General features: G+C 40.9%; 1 protein-coding gene across 8 annotated transcripts in view; it reads right to left on the reverse strand.

Moving 5' to 3' along the window:
- Positions 1 to 24,227, reverse strand: part of LOC132958133 (regulator of G-protein signaling 12-like) — a 41,478-nt gene extending 17,251 nt beyond the window's left edge. The window contains exons 1-6 of one of the 8 annotated variants that reach the window (XM_061030755.1): positions 24,175 to 24,227; positions 21,123 to 23,004; positions 18,576 to 18,668; positions 3,139 to 3,160; positions 2,120 to 2,152; positions 1,109 to 1,278 (exon numbers count right to left, since the gene is read on the reverse strand). In XM_061030755.1, coding sequence (XP_060886738.1) covers positions 1,109 to 1,278; positions 2,120 to 2,152; positions 3,139 to 3,160; positions 18,576 to 18,668; positions 21,123 to 22,922 — 2,118 coding nt within the window. In that variant the 5' untranslated portion in view covers positions 22,923 to 23,004; positions 24,175 to 24,227. Of the gene's footprint in view, positions 1 to 1,108; positions 1,279 to 2,119; positions 2,153 to 3,138; positions 3,161 to 6,669; positions 6,829 to 14,337; positions 14,607 to 18,575; positions 18,669 to 21,122; positions 23,005 to 23,644; positions 23,816 to 24,174 lie in introns of those variants that run through there. The other 7 variants (XM_061030753.1, XM_061030754.1, XM_061030756.1 and 4 more) reach the window with 7 other exon arrangements.
- Between the last annotated feature and the right edge of the window lie 590 nt (positions 24,228 to 24,817).

The raw sequence follows: 24,817 nt of genomic DNA on the forward strand, positions 1-24,817 counted from the left end.
GTGGGAGTGTGGGCGCAGGATGGTGTAGGCGAGTGCAGCTCAGATGAGTGGTGAGGGAAGGCGAGGAGAGAGGCGGATCTGGGAGGCCAGAACTTAATGTTGTGCCTTTGGGAGGTGTTGCAGGCTGCATTCAAAGGCACATATTTTGTGTGGGAGAAATGGGAACAGGAATAGGATGGTGATCAGGTAAAAGTTGGATGTTCAATATTATATATAAAATTGGTCTTTAGCATATGTGATAATATAAGTGATATTAAGGGAAACAAATCAGAGCATGACAGATATATTTTTTAACTTATATCGCCTATTGGAAATTACAGAGATCTTTTTAGATGAGTCTGTTTGGGTTTTTTTTTGCTGAAAAAAAATGACTAGGGATGACATGAGAAATGTTATCATCAAAGAGTTTGTCCAGTTGAGCTCAGTATGACTTCATTATTAACAACACTCTCAGCACTGTCTGCTGCATATGTATCAGAGCATCACAGCAAAGCAGAAAGCAGTCGATACAATAACTTATTTAATTAAGTCTTTTTTTTTTTTAATACAACAGTCTGTTGAGAACCTTTGTATCGTCATATAGATGCTATATCTATATAGATATTGGCTCTTATCAGCCCAATATCTGTAATGTTACCTCAAAATCAGTTTTGGTATCAGCTTTAAAAAATGGCCTTTTGCTCCAGCTCGTTTGCACATAGATGTCTTTAATGTTGGTTTATTCATGCAACAACATAAATGTATGAACTGTCCAATTAAGGAGTTAAGGAATAAGGCCTTATATATGCCGTCAGTGCAGTGGCTAAACTGCAATGCGCCTAAAGGGACAAAATAGCACGTGATCAATGTGATTTAAAAAATGTATGCATTAGTCTGGGACCATAATCACATCTCAATTTATGTGTCAACGCTGACAACCCTTTAAATAACTACAGCAAAAAAATAAGCAAATCCTTTCAATTCAACACACACCTTCACTTTGTTATTCTTTAAATCTATACATTTCATTGATCAGCCAAACATCTTCCTGTCTGCTGTTCATCTACACCTTTTTGGGTGAAGTCAGTACAACATTACATGAGTTTGAGAAGCTTTATCCTACTCTTACCGAGAAGTAGCGCACACCCACTGGATCCTGCAGGAGCCGCTCGAAGCAGCCGGCCCAGCTGGCCACGCGCTGCTCTGGAAGCCCTCTGTGGCTGCCTGCTCCTGGAAGGCTGCCATTACTGTTCAAGCTGCTCTGGCTGCAGCATCCCTGCAACTGGACTCCACTGTAGTCTGCAGGACAGAGGGGAGTGACCATGTAAAAAGGTTAGATGACTCTAAATGTGGAAGGTTAAAAACATCCTGAGGGAATGATAAAGCTGCTCTTCTGTGTGGCCTTTTAACCTTTTACATAGTCCTGTGGATTTCAGCTTTTTTCCCCCTACTTTTTCAACATTTTTTTTAACTTTTGTTTCAATTTGTTGAGCTGAAAATCTGCAACTTTCTTAGCTTTTATATAAGAACTTTCAGTGTCTTGGTATTCATGTTGAAAATGGTCCAAGAGAAGTAACCAAATCTATAACAGAACATTTAACATCATCCGAACATAATCAGGTTTTGGTTCTAGAGCTAATTTAACTAATCTCAACTAGTGTACAAACATTTTCTGCAATTCTACAATTGACTACAGATTCTGAGACTTTAACTGATCCTGTTAAAAGGGGGAGGCACTTGGTCATAAAACAATCCAAACACAATGATGGGCCAAATGTGCCGTATAACTGCACCAAACTCAACAACAAGCAGAAAGAGGACTATCAAGCTAAAGGTCAGGAGGTTTGAAAGGAAAGCGAATGGCTCTTTATTGTAGCCTGTGCTACACTCTTCACTTGTCAATGTTACACAATGAGTAAATGCTAAAGTTATGAGGGGGAGCTAGCATGTCTGATTGCATCTGAAAAGAAGTAACAGCAGGTGTCACTCAGTTTGAAAAGAGGAGCAAAGAGCATGCAGCAGGAGAAGAATCAAAGAAAGAAAGAAAAGAGAGGAGACATGGCAGATTAAAGGGGACACGAGGAGTGATCCAGGAACTGGGGCTTAGCTGAAGTGGGGGCTTTTTAAGTCTGCACAGTACCTGCTATCATGGCAGCAGATGGCCACTTTAGAGCTGTGTGCAGAGCAGGAATGAAAACAAAACACAAAAAAAAGGGTCACACTGGGATTTGTCACAGTTACACGGCTGTTTTCATTCTTCAGGGACTCAACTGGTTGTCATCGGAAACTGGTGCTAACAGAGTGAATCTCTGCTGAAGTGAAACAGACATGTAAGCTAGGTCAGGCAAGATAGAATGATTCGTTTATGCTTCCAGCACAAGAAGAAAGGCTGGATTTACAAATAGGTGAAGTCAAACAGCGGTGAAATAAAAGCACTGTAAATAGTGCATGACATCAGTAACAGCCTGACAGCGAGCGCTTTTAGATTATGACTCAGGTGGCCTTTATATGACCTTTCAAATCCTACAGTAGGTTGTTGTTTTTTAGCAATTAGCCTAACTGTGACAAATAAAATTAAGTATGACCAATCTGAAAGTTCTTAAAATCCAAATGTTACAGAAGCCACTTGTTTGGCGTTGTTTTTTCATGCACTCAGGCTGTGTGATCCACATGGTGTGCAGCTCATTTAATGAGTCGGCTTTAGAAAGCAAACCGCCGTGCTTGTCTGATCCACATCCACAGTGAAAGAAGCAAAGCCGGAGCAGAGCCGGAGCTGCAACCCCTCCTCCTCCTCCTCCTCCTCCACCAACCCAAGCCTCACTCTGTTCGCCTGTTAGTAAATGTTATTAAAACTGCTATGAAAGGGGGGGACCAGACAGAAACGCACGCTAGCCCCGGCTGCTCGACAAACATCCTTTGTTAATGAGGCATGCTGAATACTGGGAATACATCATCCACAGTGGGTCCTTTTATGAGTCTATTTGACTGAGCAGATACAAAGCTCTGTATTGTGTTCAGAGCAGAAAAAGAGGAATAAAGATGAAGGAGGTGAAAGAGTTTGACATAAAAACATTTCACTTTGTTAGCAAAAAGCTCAAATCGAGCTTATCTTATGATATAACTTGATTTATAATGAAAGTAATCAAAGAATGTACTCACCGCCATCTGAGGAAGCAGCCGACTGAAAGAGAACAAAGAGAGACATGAGTGAGAGGCTGCCCTCATGACCTCCTGCGCTCACACAAGAGACTGAAGCTGATAGCAGCGTCTCTTCAGGCATCCCAACACTCACTCTGAGGTGTGTGTGTGTGTCCTTGTGGTTTGGGTGTGAGTGTGTGTGCTACTGGGAAAAAGGGTTGGATCTTTGCTCCTTACACAGGCCCATTAATTTGTATGTGGGCGGACCCCCTGGCTTCTACCACACACAGCTGTTCACACCTCCACACCGGGACCCACCCCTCATTTTTATTTTACACTCTCAACTCCAATGTGTGCATTCCTGCCGGCTGCACTCACACTACAGATCAGAGCTCATCAAGGCAGAGCTACTTGAGGGGCCATCAACTGTGAATAATGGCCCTCCTTTCACTTGTTAATTTGAGGGCTGAGAGGTGTAGATGTGCCTAAAAAACCCCTAGTGGGCATTGAAACTTCACTGTGACAACTTTTAGCAAAGTAAAAATGCAAAACAGTGACTGATCTTAAGGTGGATCAACAAGTAATAACTCTACAGTTCTTCATTTTAAAATCCACTGGCTCTGATTTGTGTCTCCTGTGTATTTAAAATGATAATAAAAATAGTTTTTTTAAAGATTAAACTGCAAAGCTGTGGTCGCAAAGAAATGCAGGGGAAGATATGAGAGGCGAATCTTGGGGCTTGGTCCAAGAACACTGGGTGAGTGGGTGCCGTGGAAGATTCATCTGAATAAAAAAAAAAGGGGAGACTATTTCCAGTGGAGTGTTTTCTGAGCCGCTACTTCAAAGTGTGAATATTAAAGGCTGATAATACTTCCATGCAAGGCTCTTACTGCAAGGCTGGTGCCCTGTTGTGAGAAGAACATGCAGTTTCTTGTTCTGATACTGGACAGCAGAGCTCAAACGTTTCACTACTTAAAAATCATCAACTACCCAAACAACTATCCAAGACATAATCTCAGAACAGCTTCTTTTTCATAGTTGACGTGATGGTTGTCTGAAGTGACTGCGGTCATGTGCACTGATGTGACGTTTTTCATTCCAATTTGGGAGTGACCACATGTATCATACATAAACCACTGAACCACTAATGGTCTGTTGCAGCCTCTTTACAACTCTGTTTCTGCTGCCAGAGTCCAACCTCGGCCAGTCAACACCCAAAAAGCCACCTCTACTGTGGTGGTTAGCATGTGAACAGTAATCACGGGGTGTAGCATGAGGAGCGACATGAAGCTGAAACAGAGGAGAGACAACGGAGAGAACGCCCACTCAATCTGTCTGTCCTTAGTGTTCTAAAAGCAGCGAAACCTCAGACTTTTAATATATACAGCGGCCTGTGGTTCACTTTAAAGAACAAGACAGACATCACACAATATGACGTCAAGTTTGGTCTGCAACAAACAAAAAGTCCTTATTGTAAACCAGTTCATTTTTCACTCCCTACTTTACAAGTTGAATTCTATTATTTTAACCTTTTTATGGAGAGAATGCATTTCCAAGTAGCGTCCATCCAACTTCTCAGACAGGCGGTATTACTGCCGATCCATGCTTATCACAGATATCAGTACTTAAAAAAAAAAACTTTTACAGATACAACAAAAAACATGTTTATGGTGATCTATAAATCAATCAGACAGTTTGTCCAGTGGTGGTCTCTCTAACTCCATAGCAGAATTTCTCCTATAAATTGGGCATCCATTCCAGTCCCAACAAAAAAAAAAAAATCCCACATCAGTCAGGCTCTTGATAGAAGTTGACAAACATTTTAAACATTCACTTCTTACAAGAGCAGAACTTCCATTTATTCACAAGTATGTGATAAGAGTGGGAGTATTTCAAGTACTAATAATCCTAAATGCCCTCATGACAGAGTCATAGTCATTTCTCATCTTTTAAAGGCCGTCATAGAGGAGAAATATGTTAATGACAAATTAGTCATGAGTTGTGTAAAAAGGCTGGAGCTTCTGAATGATTGAAACATTGCAAAATCCTGCAACTCGGGGTGCTGGTTAAGCTGAGTCTGTTAAGCAGGCACCCCATATAAAGAGGCAATAGTCATCGACGCATCAGCCGTGACCCTTTGACCCCACTCTCTTCTCCCCAACACTTCCTGTCTCTCTTCAGCTGTCCCATCAAAAACTGTTGCACATCCGTAATTTGATTTCATAACGATTTGATGTGAGAACCAAGGAATAATTTAATTTTTGACAAGTTTTTATAACAGATTTTCTAGAAAACCGATTTGCTAAAAAACAAACAGAAAATTGTGAAAAATGCCTTTCACAGTTTCTTGAAGTCCTGCTGAAATGTTAAGCTTTGTTCAATTAATGGTCTAAAATTGAACATGTTAAGGCTACAAAGACATAAAATGGATAGAAGTAGCTAACTGTCCCATTTAAGAGGCTAAAACAGATAAAGGCTTTTTAGCCTGATAAATGTTTAATCACAGTTATGATTGTTGACAAATGAATAAATAGACTGATCATTTAAGCACTTCTTTTCCTGTTTCATTCTTTTAAAAATGGATCATATGAAGATGATGCAGAGGTTGGTGTGTGTTTGTATGCTTGAGGCTGCAGGGTTTAGACCACACACCACTGTGTGTTTTCAGACTCATTATTGCTTCCTCGTCTTTAGCTCCACTACAATCAGGCCAAAGTGGTGACCCAACGCACCGTCACCACATGTCACACACGCTCCCTTCCTCTGTTGACACCTCTGGTGACGAGCTGGTCTACCACGGGTGTCTCTGCAGGGCCCCCAGACCCTCTTTGATCTCTTTCATATAAAGGCAGGATTGCAATGATCATCATTTCCCAGCTGGACTCCCTCTGAAAGCTGTCCACATTTTTAGGTTGTTATCACCAAAATGGACAAATAAAAAAAATAAAAAAATCACAATTCAAGTCACAGCGAGTTCCCTGAACAAGGATTTGGCTCTCCGGTTGGAAAACGCTCCTCCAGTATTACTGCAGTACAGCCCCCACGCCGAAGCGTCTGGCATCCTGAGACACCACATGCTGGAGGAATGATGATGATCACACAAAGAAAGATTTATGTGTGTGATCTAAAGTGAGCCACCAAGACAAAACAAACCTCGAGCACTGTTTAATATATCGAAGTATAAGCCACAGTCACACAAACAGAAATGTCACCAATTCATACCTCATACTGGACATTTGTTGGTAGATTCTTTTCTGATCTTTTCGGCTTGTTAAGACATGTTTTCTCCTCCAGAAAGCGGATGTACACGCTTTAAAACTTTCTCCAACAAAAACAAAACTCTTCCTAACTTTTACACAAGTCAAGGCTGATACTAACACCTCGCAAACAAACTACTCCCTGCCGTTTCAAACAGCTGTTCTCAATGGGAAAAAGAGACGAGCGACAAAGAGTGAGATTAATGAGAAAAACAGCTGACTGAACAAAAGGAGTCCTCCCGCTTCATACAGAGGAGGACAAGCAGGCTCGCCCGGCAAACCACAGTTTACTTACAGTGTTGAAGTTCCAGGTCTTCTTGAAGGAAAGTCTCTTTTTGAGACTCATTGTTCCCTAAAGTCTGCTACACCCGCTGCACACAGACAGATTATGTGTGTGTGTGTGTGCGAACGCATACCTGAACATTCCCCACCCAAAACTCTGCAAACCATGTCTGTACAAGTCTGAGCGAGAGGGGAAGAGAGGGAGGGAGAAATTTGACAAGGTACTGGAGAGGAATAGAAGAAGAAGGAGAAAAGAGGAAGAGGCGGAGGAGGAGGAAGGAAAGATTTCCTTACTCCGCAGCTGTTGCCATAGAAACCAATACATACGTTTGGCTTCTGCCACAGTGGCATGAAGGAATCAGATGAATTAACCCCCCTTTTTATCCCCCCGTCTCCCACACAAGCTCGCCATGTCAAAACCACATTGGCCATTCCCCCCTCTTTTGTTTCCAGTTGGGGGAACTCTGTCTTTTCTCGAAAGAAGAGAAAAAATATCCAGTCAGTTCAAAGTGAAACCAGATGATTTTTCTTGTATAAAAATAAAGATTGGGAGTCCAGAAGTTCAACTCTGCCCCCACAGAGCTCCATTCTTACATTTTAAAGTAATAACTCTATCAAGTTGTGTTTCAGTTTGGCTCATGTAACATGAAAAGAAAAGGATTCTGGCATCACTCCTTGCATCCCAATCTCCATATCATGCTGATTGTTTAAAGACCAACTATTTCTGAGGTATTCCTGTGGTAAGTACACTTCTGCATTCTCTGGTTCTTATTTAGCCGTAACTAATGGAAGTGATACAGGGTTCATTAACAGCAGAGGTTTCATGGTAGATTACTCCCGCTTGATTAGATTTTTACATGGTCTATCATTTAGCATATTGGATGTTTGTCATGTGTGCATCATGGCTGTGGTGATGCATCAGAATGGGGCGATTAGAAACGACATCTTAACCACCTCCAGAGAGATTTGAGTAATGCATGATGTCACGTGAAACAAAACGGGAACACTAGGATAAATCAAGGGTATAATGGCGCTGAATTCTATTAATAATATGCATAAAAATCTGAATTACACTTCTGGACAGTCTGTCTTTAAATGGCGTTCATACTTTATAATCAGTGATTTTAAAGATAGGAAACAAAGAGGCTGAGAAAACCTGAATACATTCCCACCTCTGCACACCTGGTCTATTTTGATGTTACAAAAATAGGCAGACGCAAAGATCCCAAATGTGCAGCCTGAAAGGAGGCTCGCTTCACTCTTTAGTGGATGTTAAAGGGATACTTCACCCATTTGCATTAAGCTTTGTATCATTAGAAACCTGGTAGTATTTTTGAATGGTCGTGCATCCCGCCCTCATATTCCCCTGAGATGGGAAATCTTTGTATTTTTAAGTCTGAAAAGTGACGCAAAAAACGTTATTTTGCGACATTGGAAGCTGTTGCGGTTAGCGTGGTGAAACTACAACGCTAGTTCCTCATATTTTCGACCACCGAAGCTACAGACCAATCACAGATCAGTGGGTGGGAACTCACTCCCAGAATCGAAACTTAACGTCATGGAAGCTATGCTAACAGGCTCTATGGAGAAAGCTGATACTGCCGAAAAAATATAAATATATAGCGGTTAAGTCCAACTAACATGTTGACACGTGTTTTAACAGTAACACAATAAGTCGACTTTCTCTAACTAAATAACCTTTTTCACACTTACAAAAAACGCCTGAAAAACTCCTGAAGTTTTCATGGTGAGCAACTTAAGTGTACTTTCATTTTGTTAGGATGTTATATTTATGCTTAATGTCATCTTTCTTATTTCAGTTCGATCTTATACTTTAATACGTTTTTATCTGAATGTCTTATTTTGTCTCTATGGGATAGGTCCTTAAATGTTCTTAATGTTATGGATGTTTTGTTTTACACTGCAGAGCACTTTACATTACTTTATGTTCGAAAGGTGCTCAATAAATAAACTTAAAATTTAATTTTACAAAAATGCTCAAAGTGAAGCTGCTTCATACTCTTTTCTGCTCGTCAGTATGTTCTTTGCAAGTCGTTCCTTGATACTGGGAATAAATTCAATTACAGAGAAATTATAAAAAAGGCAAAAACTGTCATATTAGTGTCGGACACTTTGTCCGCCAACTTGGATTTCAGCTTTTTTTACATCATGTCTTGCTTTCTGAGAACCCCCAACCCCCCTAAAAGGGAAAACCTCATGCTGTGAGCCATTCAGGGAATTATAGGAGGGCATGTGTGAAAATCGCTTCAGACAGTTAGCATTTAACAGTCATGCTATTTGTCTGTGCCGTGATAAATTCAAGCAGAAATTCAAAGCTTTTCATGCTGCATAGCTGAGTCATCCATAACTGTGGTTTTAAAACCACAGGACAGAGAAAGGTCTGGCTTTCAGTTCTACCTCTGCTCTTTGACCTCCCTGAGGCAGTGCTTAGCCAGGTGAGCACACCAGTACACAACAAGTGTTTTCAGACCATACTGCCTCCAGGAAAAGCATTTTTCTATCTCTTGCTTTAGCTCAGAGAATCTGCTGCCACAAAGAAGAACATTTTCACATAAGCTCTGAGCCACCAATTGGTTTAATCAATTAGTGAAACATTTCGAGACAGGCTTGGCAACTTGGCAGTGCTTGTCACAAGACCCGCGTAATTGCATGTCAACTCCTTCACCAGGCAATCTTGACCCAGGACGGAAAATAATCTAGGCCTGCTATCTGCGGCCGACGACAAACTGCTGTCTGAAAATAACATCAAGAAAGAGAATTGCATGGAGGCAACTTCCTCTGCGGGAGAAAAGGGCGAGGGTGCGGTGACTGATAAGATTGAAGAGACATTTATTTCCCAACCAAGCAACAGGAAACGTAGACAGACAGATTTAGAGAACCATGAACCTCGCATGACGATATTTAAAAAAGTGTTTGATTTTGGCAGGTTAAAGAATAGCATCCACTGATTTTATGGTGGGAAATTATGTTTGTCACATCAAATCTGTCACAGTTGATCACACAAGCAAGGATCTGATGAAGTCAGCATGCTTATATGATTCTAAGGGGCTCAGGAATGGTAAACAACAAGAACACAATTAGCTTCCCCTTAGAGTCCCTCTTTGTATTATGTCTACAGTTATGAGTTAAAGTAGTGGCCCACAAAGAAATCCTATTTCTGACACAAGACCCCAAGTGTTATTTCAGTTCTCTTCTGATCTAATCAAGTTTCAAATGTTCTTGTAAGAATTTGATTTACTGAGAAAAAGTTACATTCATGTGATTTGGATGCGATTAAAACCCGAACAAAACAAATCTTTCTGGGTTTCGTTTAGCCTCTGGTGTACAACGGCGGAACATTTTCTGAGAATCAAAGCATAAAAAAAAGATTTTTATCATTCTAAAATATGGATTAGGATTCAGAACACACATTTAACCAACAAATGCTTTGTCGAAAGGATTTATTTCCATTAAGTTTCAGCCATATCCATGTATTTTTGTCTTAAATGTGTGAATGCTGATCTTTAAGTTAATGTCATATTTTCCACAGCGTAGAAATTCAGGTCAAACTGATCACTCCTTATCCTAGGACCTTTTTGATTCAATAACATTTATCAACTTATAATTGTATCTGGAAACTAATCAATAAAAGCTAAAGCAATTCTATGACACATGGTTAAACATTACAAAGATGCAGGGTAGATATGTGTTGCTCTGAGTCCAGACTTGTGCTGAGAAGTATTTAAAGTGTAATCCCTCAGATAACAAATAGGTTGTTCCCAGTGTCCTTAAAGACACCAGTGATTTGCATGCAAACAGAGGACATCACTACAATTCGTTTCATCTCTTAATCCCTCTTGATCGGCAGTAATCTGCTCCCTGTTCCCAAACTCCAACCGGTTAGCCACAGCAGATGGGCATGGCTCTGCTCCTTTCTGGATTAAAGTGGCATTACGATGATTTGTTAAGTGCTGCCGCTGAGTGTGTGTGTGTGTGTGTGTCTGTGTGTGTGTGTGTGTGTGTGTGTGTCCGTGTGTGTGCTTGCCACTTGTTGCAGGGAGTACTAGCATTCCTCTCTGTGGAGATGTTTACCTTTTTCCCTTCATTGCCCTACCTTTTAGGTGAACATGGGGCTTTAAATGATATCACATTTTGTCTTTCACAATTTATGTAAATTCTGATCTAAACCACTTTTAACTCTGCCTGAACCAGATTGTTCAAAAAGAGTACAACACGACTTGAACCTCGTTTGTTGCGTAGAAGTAGTAAAAAGGATTCACGGCATGTCGCAGGTTGACAGAAAAACAACAAAAAAAAAAGTTTAAAAATAAAACACATTTCATCAAAGGCCCAGCTGAATCCTTACAAAACAGAGACAGAGACAGAGACAGAAACAAAAACGGTTGACCACGACCCCTCCCGTCTCGACTTATTATAATAGAGAAATGGCTGCGCACACATGAGCCTGGAGGGCTTGAGGTGGGTAAAACCACAGAAGATGCCACCACGCCCTGTTACTGCTCCCTTTCTCTTCCATAAAAAACACCAGAAATGGACTTTCCAACCTGAAACCTGACACTTATAATTAGCCCTGTGAGTCCCCCGGTTGTTTTTCCACCAAACTAGTCGAAAGCCGAGACTACACTGTTAAGGAGACTGTGTGCTTTGATAATCATGATATGAAGGATTATCAGCCTCCTGGAAGTATTTAAGGCCGTATCTTGCCAATGACAAGGAACTGCTGTAATTATTTACTTCCTGTCTTAGTCCTCCTGACCTTACACCTCAAACTCTAATCATTTAGGTCATGCAGGAAACCTGAGCTGGTTGAGTGAGACCGTGACATATCGACAGACCTTTTTGGCTAAAGTGTGTCCCTCTAGGTTTGAGGCTATGGGAGGTTTTTCTTTGTCTCTCTGGGTATTCAGATTGGGGGACAATTCATGGCAAAAACATTAAAAAATAAAAAGGGACTGGTCGTAAAGAAAACATATATAGACACAACAATTGATCATTGTTCTGACTCCTGTGATATAATTATTGTATAGCTGTTGCCAAATTTGGATTTATCGGATAAAAAAAAATGAAGAAGCCCAACAGATTTTCCAGCCAATTTGACTTATCGTGTCACTACTTCATGACTCCTCAGGGTGGCGCTTATGACATGAATGAGGGTGACATGAATTGATAAAAAAAATAAGATGGTGTGATTATGTCGGACAAAGGTGAAAAGAATTGAAAGGATAAAGCGTGATAAGAGATACAACTGACCCCAGATTGGAGTGAATAAAGACACAAATCTTGCAATTGACCGATTTGGGGAGAATTCCATTTTTCAGATAATCAGATATCGTGATTTATCATCGTAGGATTACCTTAAGAAACGCTGTATTGTGATATTGTTATCGTGGCCACAAATCACATATTGTGTATTGTGAATCGTATCGTATAGTGAGTCACCCTGGGATTCCCACAGCTACATATTTTCCTTCTGACACTTTTTATGTCTCTTTATATAATGTACTACTGCTTGTCTTGAACTTTATTTCAGACTAAAACAGGCCTCAAACTACATCATTTGCATTTTAGGGAAACCTTTTCATCCAGCACCTTTACAAACACCATGACACATTGTGAAGCCTTGTACCAAAACAATGAGGTCATACAATAACCCAGTAACCCAGCTATAAACAGATGGATCATATTTCTAAAATGCTGACCACAGGATGAAGATGTTATAGAAATAGTTCACGAGGGGAAGTTGGTGTTTAGACTGCCAGAGTAAAGCGCCAAGCCAATCCCTCAATAATATCACAGGGAGAATAACTTGGCTGTCCCGATAATCCATGTTTATGATTTCCACAGTGCGAGGCAGACAAGACCTTGGCCTGCTTCTGCAACATCTTTGCCAAAACAAGGTCAAATTGTTACTGGTAAGTAATTTTCACTTATATGGTCTCCCAGCAGTTACAAAGAGATGAGCTGCCTTGTTTAAAGTGTATAAAGTGTGAAAGAGCGACTAAACAGCACAGGGATGTCTGAGCTACAGGTGTGAAGTAAGGAGTCGTACACAAGGAGATCTCAGACATGTCTGAACAGTTACCAGTGAGGTGATAAGACACTCTGAGAATTCCTTGTTGGGTAACCTCCACACCCTTGGCAGTAGATTCCCTTTCAGTGAAGCTGAAAAAATTAATAATAGTACGATTGAGAAGCATAAACACTGAGCTGGGGATGAATCACTCCTAGAAGTTGTTCTTGCCAGGTTCAGACCAGGTCTTCCTATAGCCAATCAACAGTGGGATGATGGAGAGCTGTGTGGTTAACTAAAAATTTGTAAAAAAAAAAAAAATCATAATCCCGATTGTGGATGAATGATGTCAGCGTTGGAGTGGAGCTGCAGTGCATCTCGGTCCAGAGATGGCGAGGCCGTGGGTATTTTCCGTGGTTACATTTGGGTCAAAAAGCAAAGTCAGCAACCACATCCACATCTGGTCATCTGGTTACTGGCTGTTGCAGATTCATATTCGGAGCAGCTGGACGCTTAAAGAACCTCCACTCAAGTCTTCTCGTTTTAATGCACTACTTTTCCACTCGGCGGGTTTGGAGAGAAGAGGCTATGTGATTGCAATAAAAACCCGTTTTTTATATGTGGGAGAAGTGAAGAAGAAGAGGAGGAATAGATGGCGAGACATTTTGAAAATGTCAAGTTATAATGCTAGCCTAAGGATAGCACGCCAAGCGAGCTATGTGATGTCAGCAGGATAAAAGTGCGTCGTGTTCTCCCGCTAATCCCCAGTAACACACTATTCCTGCTCTTCTTCCAAAGTCACAACACCTGCATCTACAAGTACATGACAGAATTGATATCATTAGTGATGGCATCTAATTTTAGCAGCTATTGTTATATTAATAATAGCATTGCTGTGTTGGTAATTACTCAACTTATAGGTTGGTTGATTGGATATACTGTGTATGAGTTTCTTTAAGACATGTCGTTTGTGCAAGAGATATCATGCAGCACCACACCAAAAGTGTTTAAGTAAGATATGTGAATATAAGAGCTGGTGAATCAGAGCGAGGACAAGCCTGCACAAAGCCAACAAGGGCAAGGCAAAACCACAGCAAGCTTCTCAAGTTCAAACTAAACTGCGGCGGCTGTTACGTGATCGCCTAAAAAACACTAATCTTACGAACATTTTCAGAGCATTCATTTCCATTTGAAAGCAACAACCCTTGATCTCGGTTTCCTCAACACTAAATCCAACTTCTCCCAGTGTGAAAAGGGTCATTTCAGAGCAGACTTCATTCAAAGGCCCCTTGATGTTCAGGGCACAAGAATAATCCTGGGGTCACTTCACAAAACCCTTTCAGTGCGGCGTCTAATTTGAAGTCAGCGCGCATCCCGATATAGATGCTGGACCGCATTTTGCTCTTTACAGCGGCGCAGTGTGTGTCATTCAGCACATGAGAGTTCAGCTGGCACTGGTCAAAACATTCCTCTGACAGACCACACAAGCTAACCACTGTACACCACTCAAAGGCTACAACAGGAGCCACAAAGAGCCCAAAGAAGGAAAAAGTAACGTTGGCAGGGAAAGATGCCGCTAGATGAAGATGGCATCAGCAAGCAGAAGAGACAGACAGAAAAAATGAAGACTCAAGATTTCTGAACACTTACAGAGTTGAGAGTTAAAGTTTGCTCCATGTATGGCACCGTGTGTGTGTGTTTGGCTCGTCTTCAGCGCTGCTCCACACGCCTGGTGTGTGTAAACGAGTCCATCCGCTGAGGCTCCGCGGTGCGTGTGTGAGTCGGTGTTTGCAGTGCAGAGAGACAGAGAAGGAGCGGGAGGCGGGGGGAGGAGGAGGGAGCGTGAGGGAGAGCCGAAATCCTGACAGCTTCTGGGAGTTCAAAAGCTCCTCTCTCTCTTCCTCTGCTGCCGGTTCCTCTCTCTCTCCATCTCTTTGCTGTAAATTCCTCCTCTTTCTCTCCCTGTCTATGTCTTCATGCCTTCCCTTGCTACGCCCACTGGATATTACCCGCAGGCGTGCAAACAAAACCTACTAATGTCTCCACACCTAAAAGGAGAGGAAGAACTTAATTCTCAAGGGAGCAGAAGAGGTACCTCAAATTTACCAGCAGGCACCTTGAGTATGTTTAATTAGAAAAATGTGCATGAACAGATGCAAATGCAACAACTCCTCAGAAGACAGAGGTAGTGAGCACAGAAGCCTCCGAATGGTGTCACCTATTCAAAGTTGTGTACACACCACAGAGTATCTGCTTTGGGCGAGAAACAGGGAGTCTGTGATGAGTACGATTATAGTAGGGAAACAAGGCAGTGAGATACAAAGCAGCACATTCTTTGACAAGTCTACACACAAGGGAATATGACAACAAAAGCTCAGCGTGCATCAAAGCACTCTTTGGGAAAACAAATCAGCACACACAGAATTATACAGTCGCTTCTCCCTCTAATGAATGAGAAAAGCATCAAATAGCGCAAGATTATTATATGTGCTACTCTGACTTAGAGCGTGGGTAACAGAAGCTTTGTGTCAGAGCTATATTGTGAAGAGAAATAACAAGCGTGCTATCATTTCTGTGCTAGCGGCTGTGACGTACGACGTCAACCACGAAAGAGGAAACGCAGCCCCAAGGCTCCACATTTTTCAGGGTTTGTCCACAGACAGTGGTTATCTGACCTGAGCATCCATTGTGAACACCCAAATGGTGCAACAGTGTCCTTGCAAGTCCAGTTGCAAGCACTGAACGAAAGCTTATCACAGATTTTAGCGAAACATGCCATGAGGAGCTGCAGAAGACTAACACTTCAACTCCTCCAGCTTTTATCAGCACTACTTTCACACAATGAGCAAGGAGACATTCGAGGTCAACAGCTTTTTGGAGTTAATAGGCTTGATGGGTTGATCGTTTCTGAAGTGGCGCACAGCCTTTGAAAGAGTTAAGGTTTGCCTTTTATTCTGTCTCTAGTTCAAATGATCTGCTTCTAACAAGAACACAAGCAGTTCATAAAATCTCTAGCAAAAATGTAATGTTTTGTACATAAGGAAGTCCTTAAAAAGGGTATAATCTAATTGGTAATGCAATTGGATGGGCTTTCGCTGGTTGACGTAGGAGGTTTTAGAAGTGCATCATCCGATCTCTGACCGTGAACTTAGGGTGAAGTTGGCTCTTGAGACAAGACACCAGGGCCAAGTTCTAGGTGAGGATCTGATTGCCTTTGACTGCCAGAAAAAAACTTTCCTTCCAGTGTTATTACCTGGAGTGTACAGGCCTCCCATAACTCAGGACCACATATAGTATCTTACTGTTTTTGATTAGATGCGGTGTAAATATGTTTGGCCTGGATGCAGCATGAAGACTTTTTTATATTGATTGAATTGATGTCATAGGGAGTGATATTTTGGCTTGATATAAAATTATCGAACCTTACCAAGGTATTGTTTAGACAATTTGGACATTACATCGACGTACATGTAGAGTCTACTGGGAAGCAGAGGAGTAAATCTTTTTTTTTTTTCACGGTGTGATATTATATCATCTCTTCAAAAAACCATGCAACGCATGCTGAGAACAGAAAGTCTGCCCTAATACTGTTTGGATTTGATTCAATTAAGGGGCATGGGACTGATATGAGACAATATTACATTTGATACAATCTGTTACATGAACTTTGGGGGGTGTGACGATTTTGGCTGCGCCTCTTTGACTGGCTGATTTCTCTCTACTCTAGTCATGTGTTGCACTTGCAAATCACACTGAATCTTTGGCGAAGACAGTTTTTTAAAAGGCTGTTTCTGCAGCGTGCGGTTAGTCTTGCTTTTTCAGGGCTTATAAGGCAGATGAGCTTTAACATCATCATTTGAATATATATAAAAAAAATACACAGATAGAAAGATACATTAGTTAGTCGATGTAGATGACTATATGGATCCGTTTTCTTTCTTTGTATGCAACCGTGGACCATTTCTATATATCTAGTGTATCAGATACATAGAAAGCATGTTTATTTTTAATCACACAAACATCCACAATGATTCCCTAACACCCTCTCTTACTCACTGATAATGTAAGCTTGCCAAGTTTCAGAAAGGTCATTTGAACATCCAACACTGTTTATCGGAATCACTGCAGTTAAACTGGCTCTGTGCAAAACAAACAGCAGACACCTGGAACAGGAACAGATTCCTGTCAGTGTTTCGATAAAGTCTGTGTTTCAGCTGCCACAAGCAGACAATATAATCCTCCTCTAAAGATATACCTGCAGAAACATGCAGTTATCTAGCCTGCTTGCTTCAACGCAAATTTAAAAACAAGATACGTTTGAAATAGAAATGCTAACATAGAAATTCAGATTAACCTCGTTTAACAAAAACTATGTTTACATGGACAACATTCTGCCTTTTAAAGAAGCATTAATAGCTGAGTAAACTTAAACTGTTTGTAGCAAATTATTTCAGAAAGACAAACTGTCCAGAAGAAATTTTATCCATTATGCTTACATGATGAAAGGCTAGTGTGTTTATTTTTTCTTAAATCACTGAAACCTCCATCATACACCACCAGCCTGAGTGTGTCTCTCCCTCCCTGCTTGTGTCACAGCAGCTCCTGATAGAGCAGAGGTGTGGAGGCCAGGTATTACAGATGTGCAAACATTGTGTAACAAAGCCAACTTGAGGTGTGAGAGCGACAACTCAAACAATCCTACAAAAGTGAAAGCATTCCCATTATCCAGCCAATGTTCATAAAGGCTCCACATAATCAGTGTAAAGTAGAGAACTGATTTCAACAGCCTGAAGTGTGAAAAACGTCTCATTATGCGTTGGCAACAGCTGCATCAGTTGTTTGCCCCGACAAAGATACTCATTTGCAACTTTTAGGAACCTATAACCATAGCAACTAAATAAAATGAAAAACCCAAAATGCACCAAAACAACTTTGTAACTCTGCAAGAAAGTAACTCCCAATGTGAACATACAGCAAGACTGGAGGGGGACTAGAACTTTGGGATTTGGAGCACTTTTGTTTAAAGGACATAAGCATAATACAGTCTTTAGTCGACAGTAAATCAACAAGAAGGCATAAAAGTTGTGTGCAAGTAGCAACCCTGCAGCTGTCATAACCTTTTATAGCCATCTGTAATTCTTTGGGTGAGGATGTGGGACAGACCTGCTAAGAAACTGGAGCGAATCAACAATAATACTGGTAGTGTGGAGATCCCTCTTTAGGTACAATGTGTGGTCTTCGGGTGTGTCTGTGTGCGACTGTGACTCATGCCTGCATAGATACACAATACAGTATGCCTCTTTTTTTTTTTTTTTTTTTTTGTGTCTGTTCATGTGCTCTCATAGCAATTATGAGTGGTAGGAACAGTGTGCGTGTGTTTCTATGAATGTGAATCAGTGTGCATGAGTAATCCCTGCATGCAAGGAGCCCACTGGAGAAGAGGAGAGTTCCTCGGTGACATTAATAGAAAATGTGAGCATGATAGTCAGTCGCAAAAGCAGAGCTCATTAGCGAGGCCAAAGAAACAGGAGAGTGGCGCTGGTCCACACAAAGAGCACTTTGTTAGCCACCCTGTGCCACAAGCAGCAAACTCAGAGTTCAAGGCAACGGAAATGAAAAGTTAAGGAAGAGTTGAAAGGGGGATGGCTCAATGAATATCCACATTAGTGATGCATATTCTTCTGCATCCAGAAGAAAGTGATCAGATTTGCATGACGCAGAAGATCTAGGAAACTGCTGATGATGTTTCACTTTTATCATTGTTAATGTAGCGATGAAGGCATAATAAATCAAATTAAACATAAAATGTATAAATGTTCTGATGACAGGGCAAAAAAGAAAAGTAACAATGGTGAAACAATGAATACAATGAATAACTTGGTGCCTACCTCAAGGTCATCCAGTGATCTTGCCAGGCTGAGACGTTTGGCTGAGCGGCGTTTAGAAGCACGGGCAACACCCATACCCCAGAACCTGGAGCCCTGTGAGAAAAAAGACCATGACAGCATAAATCTCAGGCTTGAATTTTTTGCATTTCAATGTGGTAACTAGTTTTGATCTTGATGTGAATTAGAGGATTGTTAGCAAAACAAATAGGTGAAATAAACTGTTACTGAATTTTTATCAATTTCATAGCATTTAATGCTATTGGCATTACTTGTCTTGAAACTCTAGGAGATTACCTCCTAGAGGTGAAAAAAGAGAAATTATAGCTTTAAAAAGTGGAGTTCATAAGATTGGAAATGTGGAATCATTAAAAAAATGTTCTGCATAAAAATAGTAACCTGTATCCCTCCCATGCTCAAGTATTAAATGAAGCTTTAAGTGATGTAAAATGTGTTAAGAACAAATACTGAAAAAGTTTTACTCCTGCCAAAGTGACTTTTAAGTCAGTCCTAGTTATAACAACATGTATTAAAAGACCTAGAACTACTCCAATCCTGTTTCCAAAGTACAGAGACAGAAGCACTTATTTCACAGTCTCAGCAAGAGATTAGCTTCAAGCCCTGTGCCCACGACTTTAGAAAAGTAGTTGCAGTTTAACCAGCCTCCCCTATTCTTATGAGTGGAGAGGCTGTGTCCAATGTTTGAACAAGAGTTCAAGAGCTGCAGATAATGACCGCTGCATGGCATGAACGGCTCTACCCTGTAATTTGCCAGGCTTCCTGTGACAAGATTGCAGTCTGATGTAACGCAAGCTGGGGGACAAGGACACAATGAACTGTGATTCATAAACAGAATAAATTACTGTTATACAGAATGCAGTTAAAAGATGAATAAATGCAGTAAATGGAAGCTGAAAAACTGTACATTGTGTGGCTCAATTCTAACACTGAACATAAACTCAAATTCCCAGAATGTTAGATTTACAAAACATATTCGGACAAATAACCACCTGCATGCATTTCCATGAATAAGAAAAACTTATTAAGAAATACTACACACACACACACACACACACACACACACACACACACACACACACACACACACACACACACACACACACACACACACACACACACACACACACACACACACACACACACACACACACACACACACACACACACACACACACACGGATTTCCTGAGGGAGGCTAATTTCCGGGGCTACATGGATACACAGGGCCATCTTGTGGGCAATGAGGACAGTAGCATTAATACATTGCTATCTTCCTCTTCACGAATTCATGACAATGACATCATTGACTTACAACAGGTGCTTTCTACACTAAATTCACACTCAGCACCAATTGCCTGTTGAAATAGTGGTATTGTGTTTCGTTTTATGTGCCACCAAAAACACCCCCTCAGTGTCTGGAAACTCAATTCCATGTGACCATTTAAAACTTCCTGTGTTAAACTTGAGAAAAGTACAGAAACAGATGCTGTTGTCTCAGTGTGACTCTGCTTACAATGGGGCTACTAGATGTAAGGAATTCTCCTTAAGGCTAAAACACATATCAAGTTTTAAGAAAGAATGGGTAGAAAGTTGTCCCCATAAGCTACAACATTAACATTATATTGGATATACTGTTTGTGTACATTTTCACATATTCTAGCTACAGAAAAGATAGCAGAGACTCTACTGTAACATATTTGAAGCCATTTCCCGTTATTGTTCTTGCAATACAGTAAAATTGTCACTGATTGACTGCTTATTGTTTCAGATGCAGTTTGTTTAGACCAGAATTGAAGTCCCTACAAACAGACTTGTTAACACAAAAGAGGACGTGACAGGAACCAGAATAAACATAATTCTGCTACACAATTGAAGTATGTTTTGATGGAAAACTTTGTCTTTGTTCTTGGGCAGGGTTAATCAATTTATTTATTATTTTTAGAAAGGACAGATTTGAAGAATTGAAGTGCCAAGGGGCCACACATTTGACAATCATGTGCCCGAACTGTAAAGCTGAAAATACAAGTGTCTTAAATGTACTTTGTTTTAGGAAGCAGGTTGTTTTAACAACTTTCTCATTTAAGTTGATACACCTATATCCCCTTCTATGAACAATCTGAGTTAAAACTTGTATTCAAATATGCAATTCTTTGCTTAAACACAAGGTTAGGCTACCTGCATAATGGGTTAAATTGCCTTTTTAATGACTGAATGATGATCTTGTGATTATCAATAAATACTGGCAAATTAAATAGTGCAAGTTCTGAATGGCTGCATCAACAGTGTGAGAAGATATAAAAAGATAAACTCTTTTCTTTTTGAGCTCTCCAGGGTTTCTATGAAATGTAATGTCTGTTCAGTTTAACTGGTTATCAACTGTTGCAACAAATACAACAATTGCTTTGTTTGAACTGTTTTGGAAGTCCTTATTTGGCCTTTATATTACCTGTGTGAGCTGATCCAGACAGCATGTACCAATGTAAGATATGCAGTTTTTAAAATTTAGGCTTAATAAGAGTTTCTTACTTACATTTTTAGTATTAACATCTTTCCGCTGTTTTTCTCTCTGCTCAAGAAACTGTTTTGTCCATTCCTCTCGGGGAGGCATCATCATGACCTCTGCTGACCGGTACCTGTTGGGGGGGATCTGGCTCATTGGGGGAGGCAGGTTATTTGTGCTAGCACTGTGGCTTATGCTAGAGGACCAGTTGTTGCAATTGGTCGTCACCTGAGGTAAAAGATCACTACTTTGTGCTTTTTGCACCTTTGGCTTTGAGAACCACCTTTGACTACCTCTGAGAGGGTCTGCAAAGAAGTTTGTTTTTTTACTCAAAGGCAGAGGAGGGGGCGGGGGCTTGAACTGGAACTTGAGCCTGGGTGGGGGACCTCCATAAAAGCTGGTAAGAGAGTCAGGACCAGGTAGAGACTCTGAAAGGGAATGTGTGCTGCCATTGGTCTCTGGATTAGGTTTTTGGCCATTCTTTGTGAGGTTTATTGGGGTGAGGTCTCCAGACGCAGGATAATCCCACGGACAGCTGGGGAGGTGGGCCCCAGGATGGGTTTGGATTGGAGAAGGGAAATCTCTATCTGCTCTCTCCTCAGGGGGTGATGCATTTCCAATTCCACTGTCCCCATTGCTGCTGGCGCTGCCTTGTTTGCCGGTGCTGCCAGTCTCCTTGGCTTGCTGCTGAGCTTCAAAATCGAGTCTGACCCGAAGCCTCTCCACGGCCTCCCCCATGTCGCTGTACAGGACTGTGACAAAGTGAAGAACATCAGGGGGTGTCTGAGGGAATTCCAGGCAGCCTTCAGCGTCTGGATCTGGGGTGCAGTTGAAGCAAAACCGTCCAGCAATGCCTACATGGTCCTGATGGTTTCCTAGCTCTGGGTCGACAAAGAAAACATGGCAGGAGGCCCTCAGGGGACCATCCTCGGGTACTTGACCATTTATTATATGTGCTGTAGTGACCAAGCAAAAAAAACGGGGGTCTTCAGCACAAACAGCCCCTAAAACAAGGTTCTCAGTGGGAAAGGCTGCTAAAACAGCTCCTGCATCATCGCAAAGTCGAACACAGTCAAACATGATCTTCATCATCACAAGTGTGTGGGTACTCTGCTCTGTTCCTAGCTGTCGTATCCGCTCCCGGATCGCTTTCAAACAGTCCTCTTCTGTTTCTGTAGTGTTTAAAATGAGCTCTGTGGAGCTCAGGTAGCCCACCACCAATGTCATGTTCAAAATACTCCATTCAGGATTTACTTCTTCTGTGTCTGTGAACACAGAGTCAGTGTCTCCAACTCTGTATGTTACCTGCTTTGGCTGATCAGCAAAAGAGTTCCAGTTTTGTGCCCACTGGGACATATCAGGCTCTGACACCGGCCTCTGCTTGTTGTTGACAGGCAGACTTGAGTTAAATGATGAATTGCTTGAGTCATCTGAGATAGTGCGAAGAACAGGTGCCTTTTGGTAAATTCCACTTTTCCGACCATCATTAAATTTTTCATCATTAAGGATAGGGTTTCCCATGATTCGGCCTTCTGCAAGAACCACCAACTGCAAAGGTCCTTTGCAGCTGCCAATCAACTGCACCACAGTCTCATGCGCAGCAGCGGATACGTCAGTTCCATTAATTGCCATGATGTGATCCCCTTGTTTAAGTCCTACCAGGTCAGCAGGGCTTCCCTCCAGGATGCCACTCAACAGACACGGCCTCTGTCCGGATATAGTAAAGCCATATCCAGCCCGACTCCGGATAACCTCCACGCCCCTGAGCTCACCGATTGCATTTAAATCCAGGCGCCTCCTCACGCCCTCGGGCTGTCCCTGTATCCTCATCTTTGTGTTAGGATGCTGTGAGATCCAGCGTGTGGGAACTGGAACACATGCAGGTTGCCAACACTATTGTGTTGTTGTCATCCTAGGCAAGAAATAAAATAAAATCAATTTTAAAGAAGCTACTTAAAGAACTAATCAATTTCATAATGTAACAAAAATAATGTTTTGCAAATCAACTTATCAGCTAGTTGTGGCATTTCTACAATTAATACCATATTAATACATTATCTAATGGCTTATTAAAAAACATTTTGTTTGACTATATTTGGTAACAGAATAGGTACAACAATACAATACATACACTTGTAAACAAATCAGTCCTGAAGTAGAACTGTTCAAACGCTGCTATCAATCTTATTTAACAATTATCTGTCAGATTAGACACATTACAGCTTTTATGTTCAAACCAACACAGCTTGCAAATGACTAACCCCAACCCCTCCACCCACTCCCCCAGAAGCACAGTGCCAGCTGGCTCTCTATTCACAACCCCAACAACTCTTAAATGACAACCAGACTGCTTGGTTTCGGTCCACGACAGTTTTTCCAACCACTTATTTAACCACTAGTTAAACGCTACATATTTTCAAAGTCATGTAAAAAAGATGAATTTAGGCGACTGCTTGTATTTTAATAGGTATTATAGAAACAGAAAGTTTTAAAACTGCTTCTAGTCGGAAACCACAACGTGGCTGTGTAAAGACAACATTTGAAAAAAATACCTTACAAGAGGTGAAAAGTTCCACAGATACGCCTTCCGGTCCACATTCACGCTGCCGTAACCCTGTACGTTTACATTTTTTTAATTACAGGTCTTTTTAAAAAAAGAATTCAACACAATGTTTTCCTGCCGTGATTCAGAAGTCCATATGGCACCAGCCTCCATTCACTCTCCGCGGAGATCACAAAGCGTCTTTCAGTGTAACCATGACAGCGTAACGTCTGCAGAACATGTGACGTCTCTTTCTGGCCAATCACAACGCATGTCACGTTCGAGATTCAAACAAACGGAGCTTCGCTATTGGCTGATAAATATGTCAATTTACAGTCTTAATTTTGCGCCAACGTAAATCACGTTTAAAAGTCTCGAACGCTTTCAATAAACTACGTCACCAACACAAAGAAATACTGGGATTTACACGACACAATAAGATAATTAACCATCCTGGAAACATGTCATAAAGTATAAATAGCCTATACACTTTCAAATAAAAACAAATTCAGTGATAACAATACCGATTTAACGTCTTACCCGGTTGCTATCAATGGAGTATATCTCGATCACTGCATAAATATATCTCCAGGCCTATTCTTGTGGGAGCAGCAGCACACTACTGCAGATGGTGTGTAAACAATACCTCCGTGGTCAAAGGGCTGCAACGGTTGCATAGTGCACACACTGTCACATGGTTTTACTACGCATGATGTGCAGCCTATGGAGGACGAGATCTGACAGAAGTATAAATAAATAAATAAATAAATGTAGAAATAAATAAATATGGAAATGAATAAATGTAGAAATAAATAAATGTGGAAATAAATACATGTAGAAATAAATAAATGTGGAAATAAAGACATGAAGAAATACATTTAAGACATTTAATTATTTATGTCCAATTTATTTACCAGTTTTTATTTATTTATTTATTCACACATTTGATTATTTATTTATTTATTCATTCATTCTTTTACTTATTTATTCCAGTATTTATTTATACATTTATTTATTTATTTATTTATACTTCTGTCAGATCTCGTCCTCCATAGCAGCCCACACAGTGGCGGAAATACAATAACACTGATAATGAATAGTCTCATGCTATAAGCCATGGAGCATTTTTTTGGTTTCATACTTATTGTAAGCTACATCAAAATGCATCCATTTTTGTTTTACA

Source organism: Labrus mixtus, chromosome 23, assembly GCF_963584025.1.
Source record: "Labrus mixtus chromosome 23, fLabMix1.1, whole genome shotgun sequence".
In the NCBI taxonomy this organism is placed as follows: domain Eukaryota; kingdom Metazoa; phylum Chordata; class Actinopteri; order Labriformes; family Labridae; genus Labrus; species Labrus mixtus.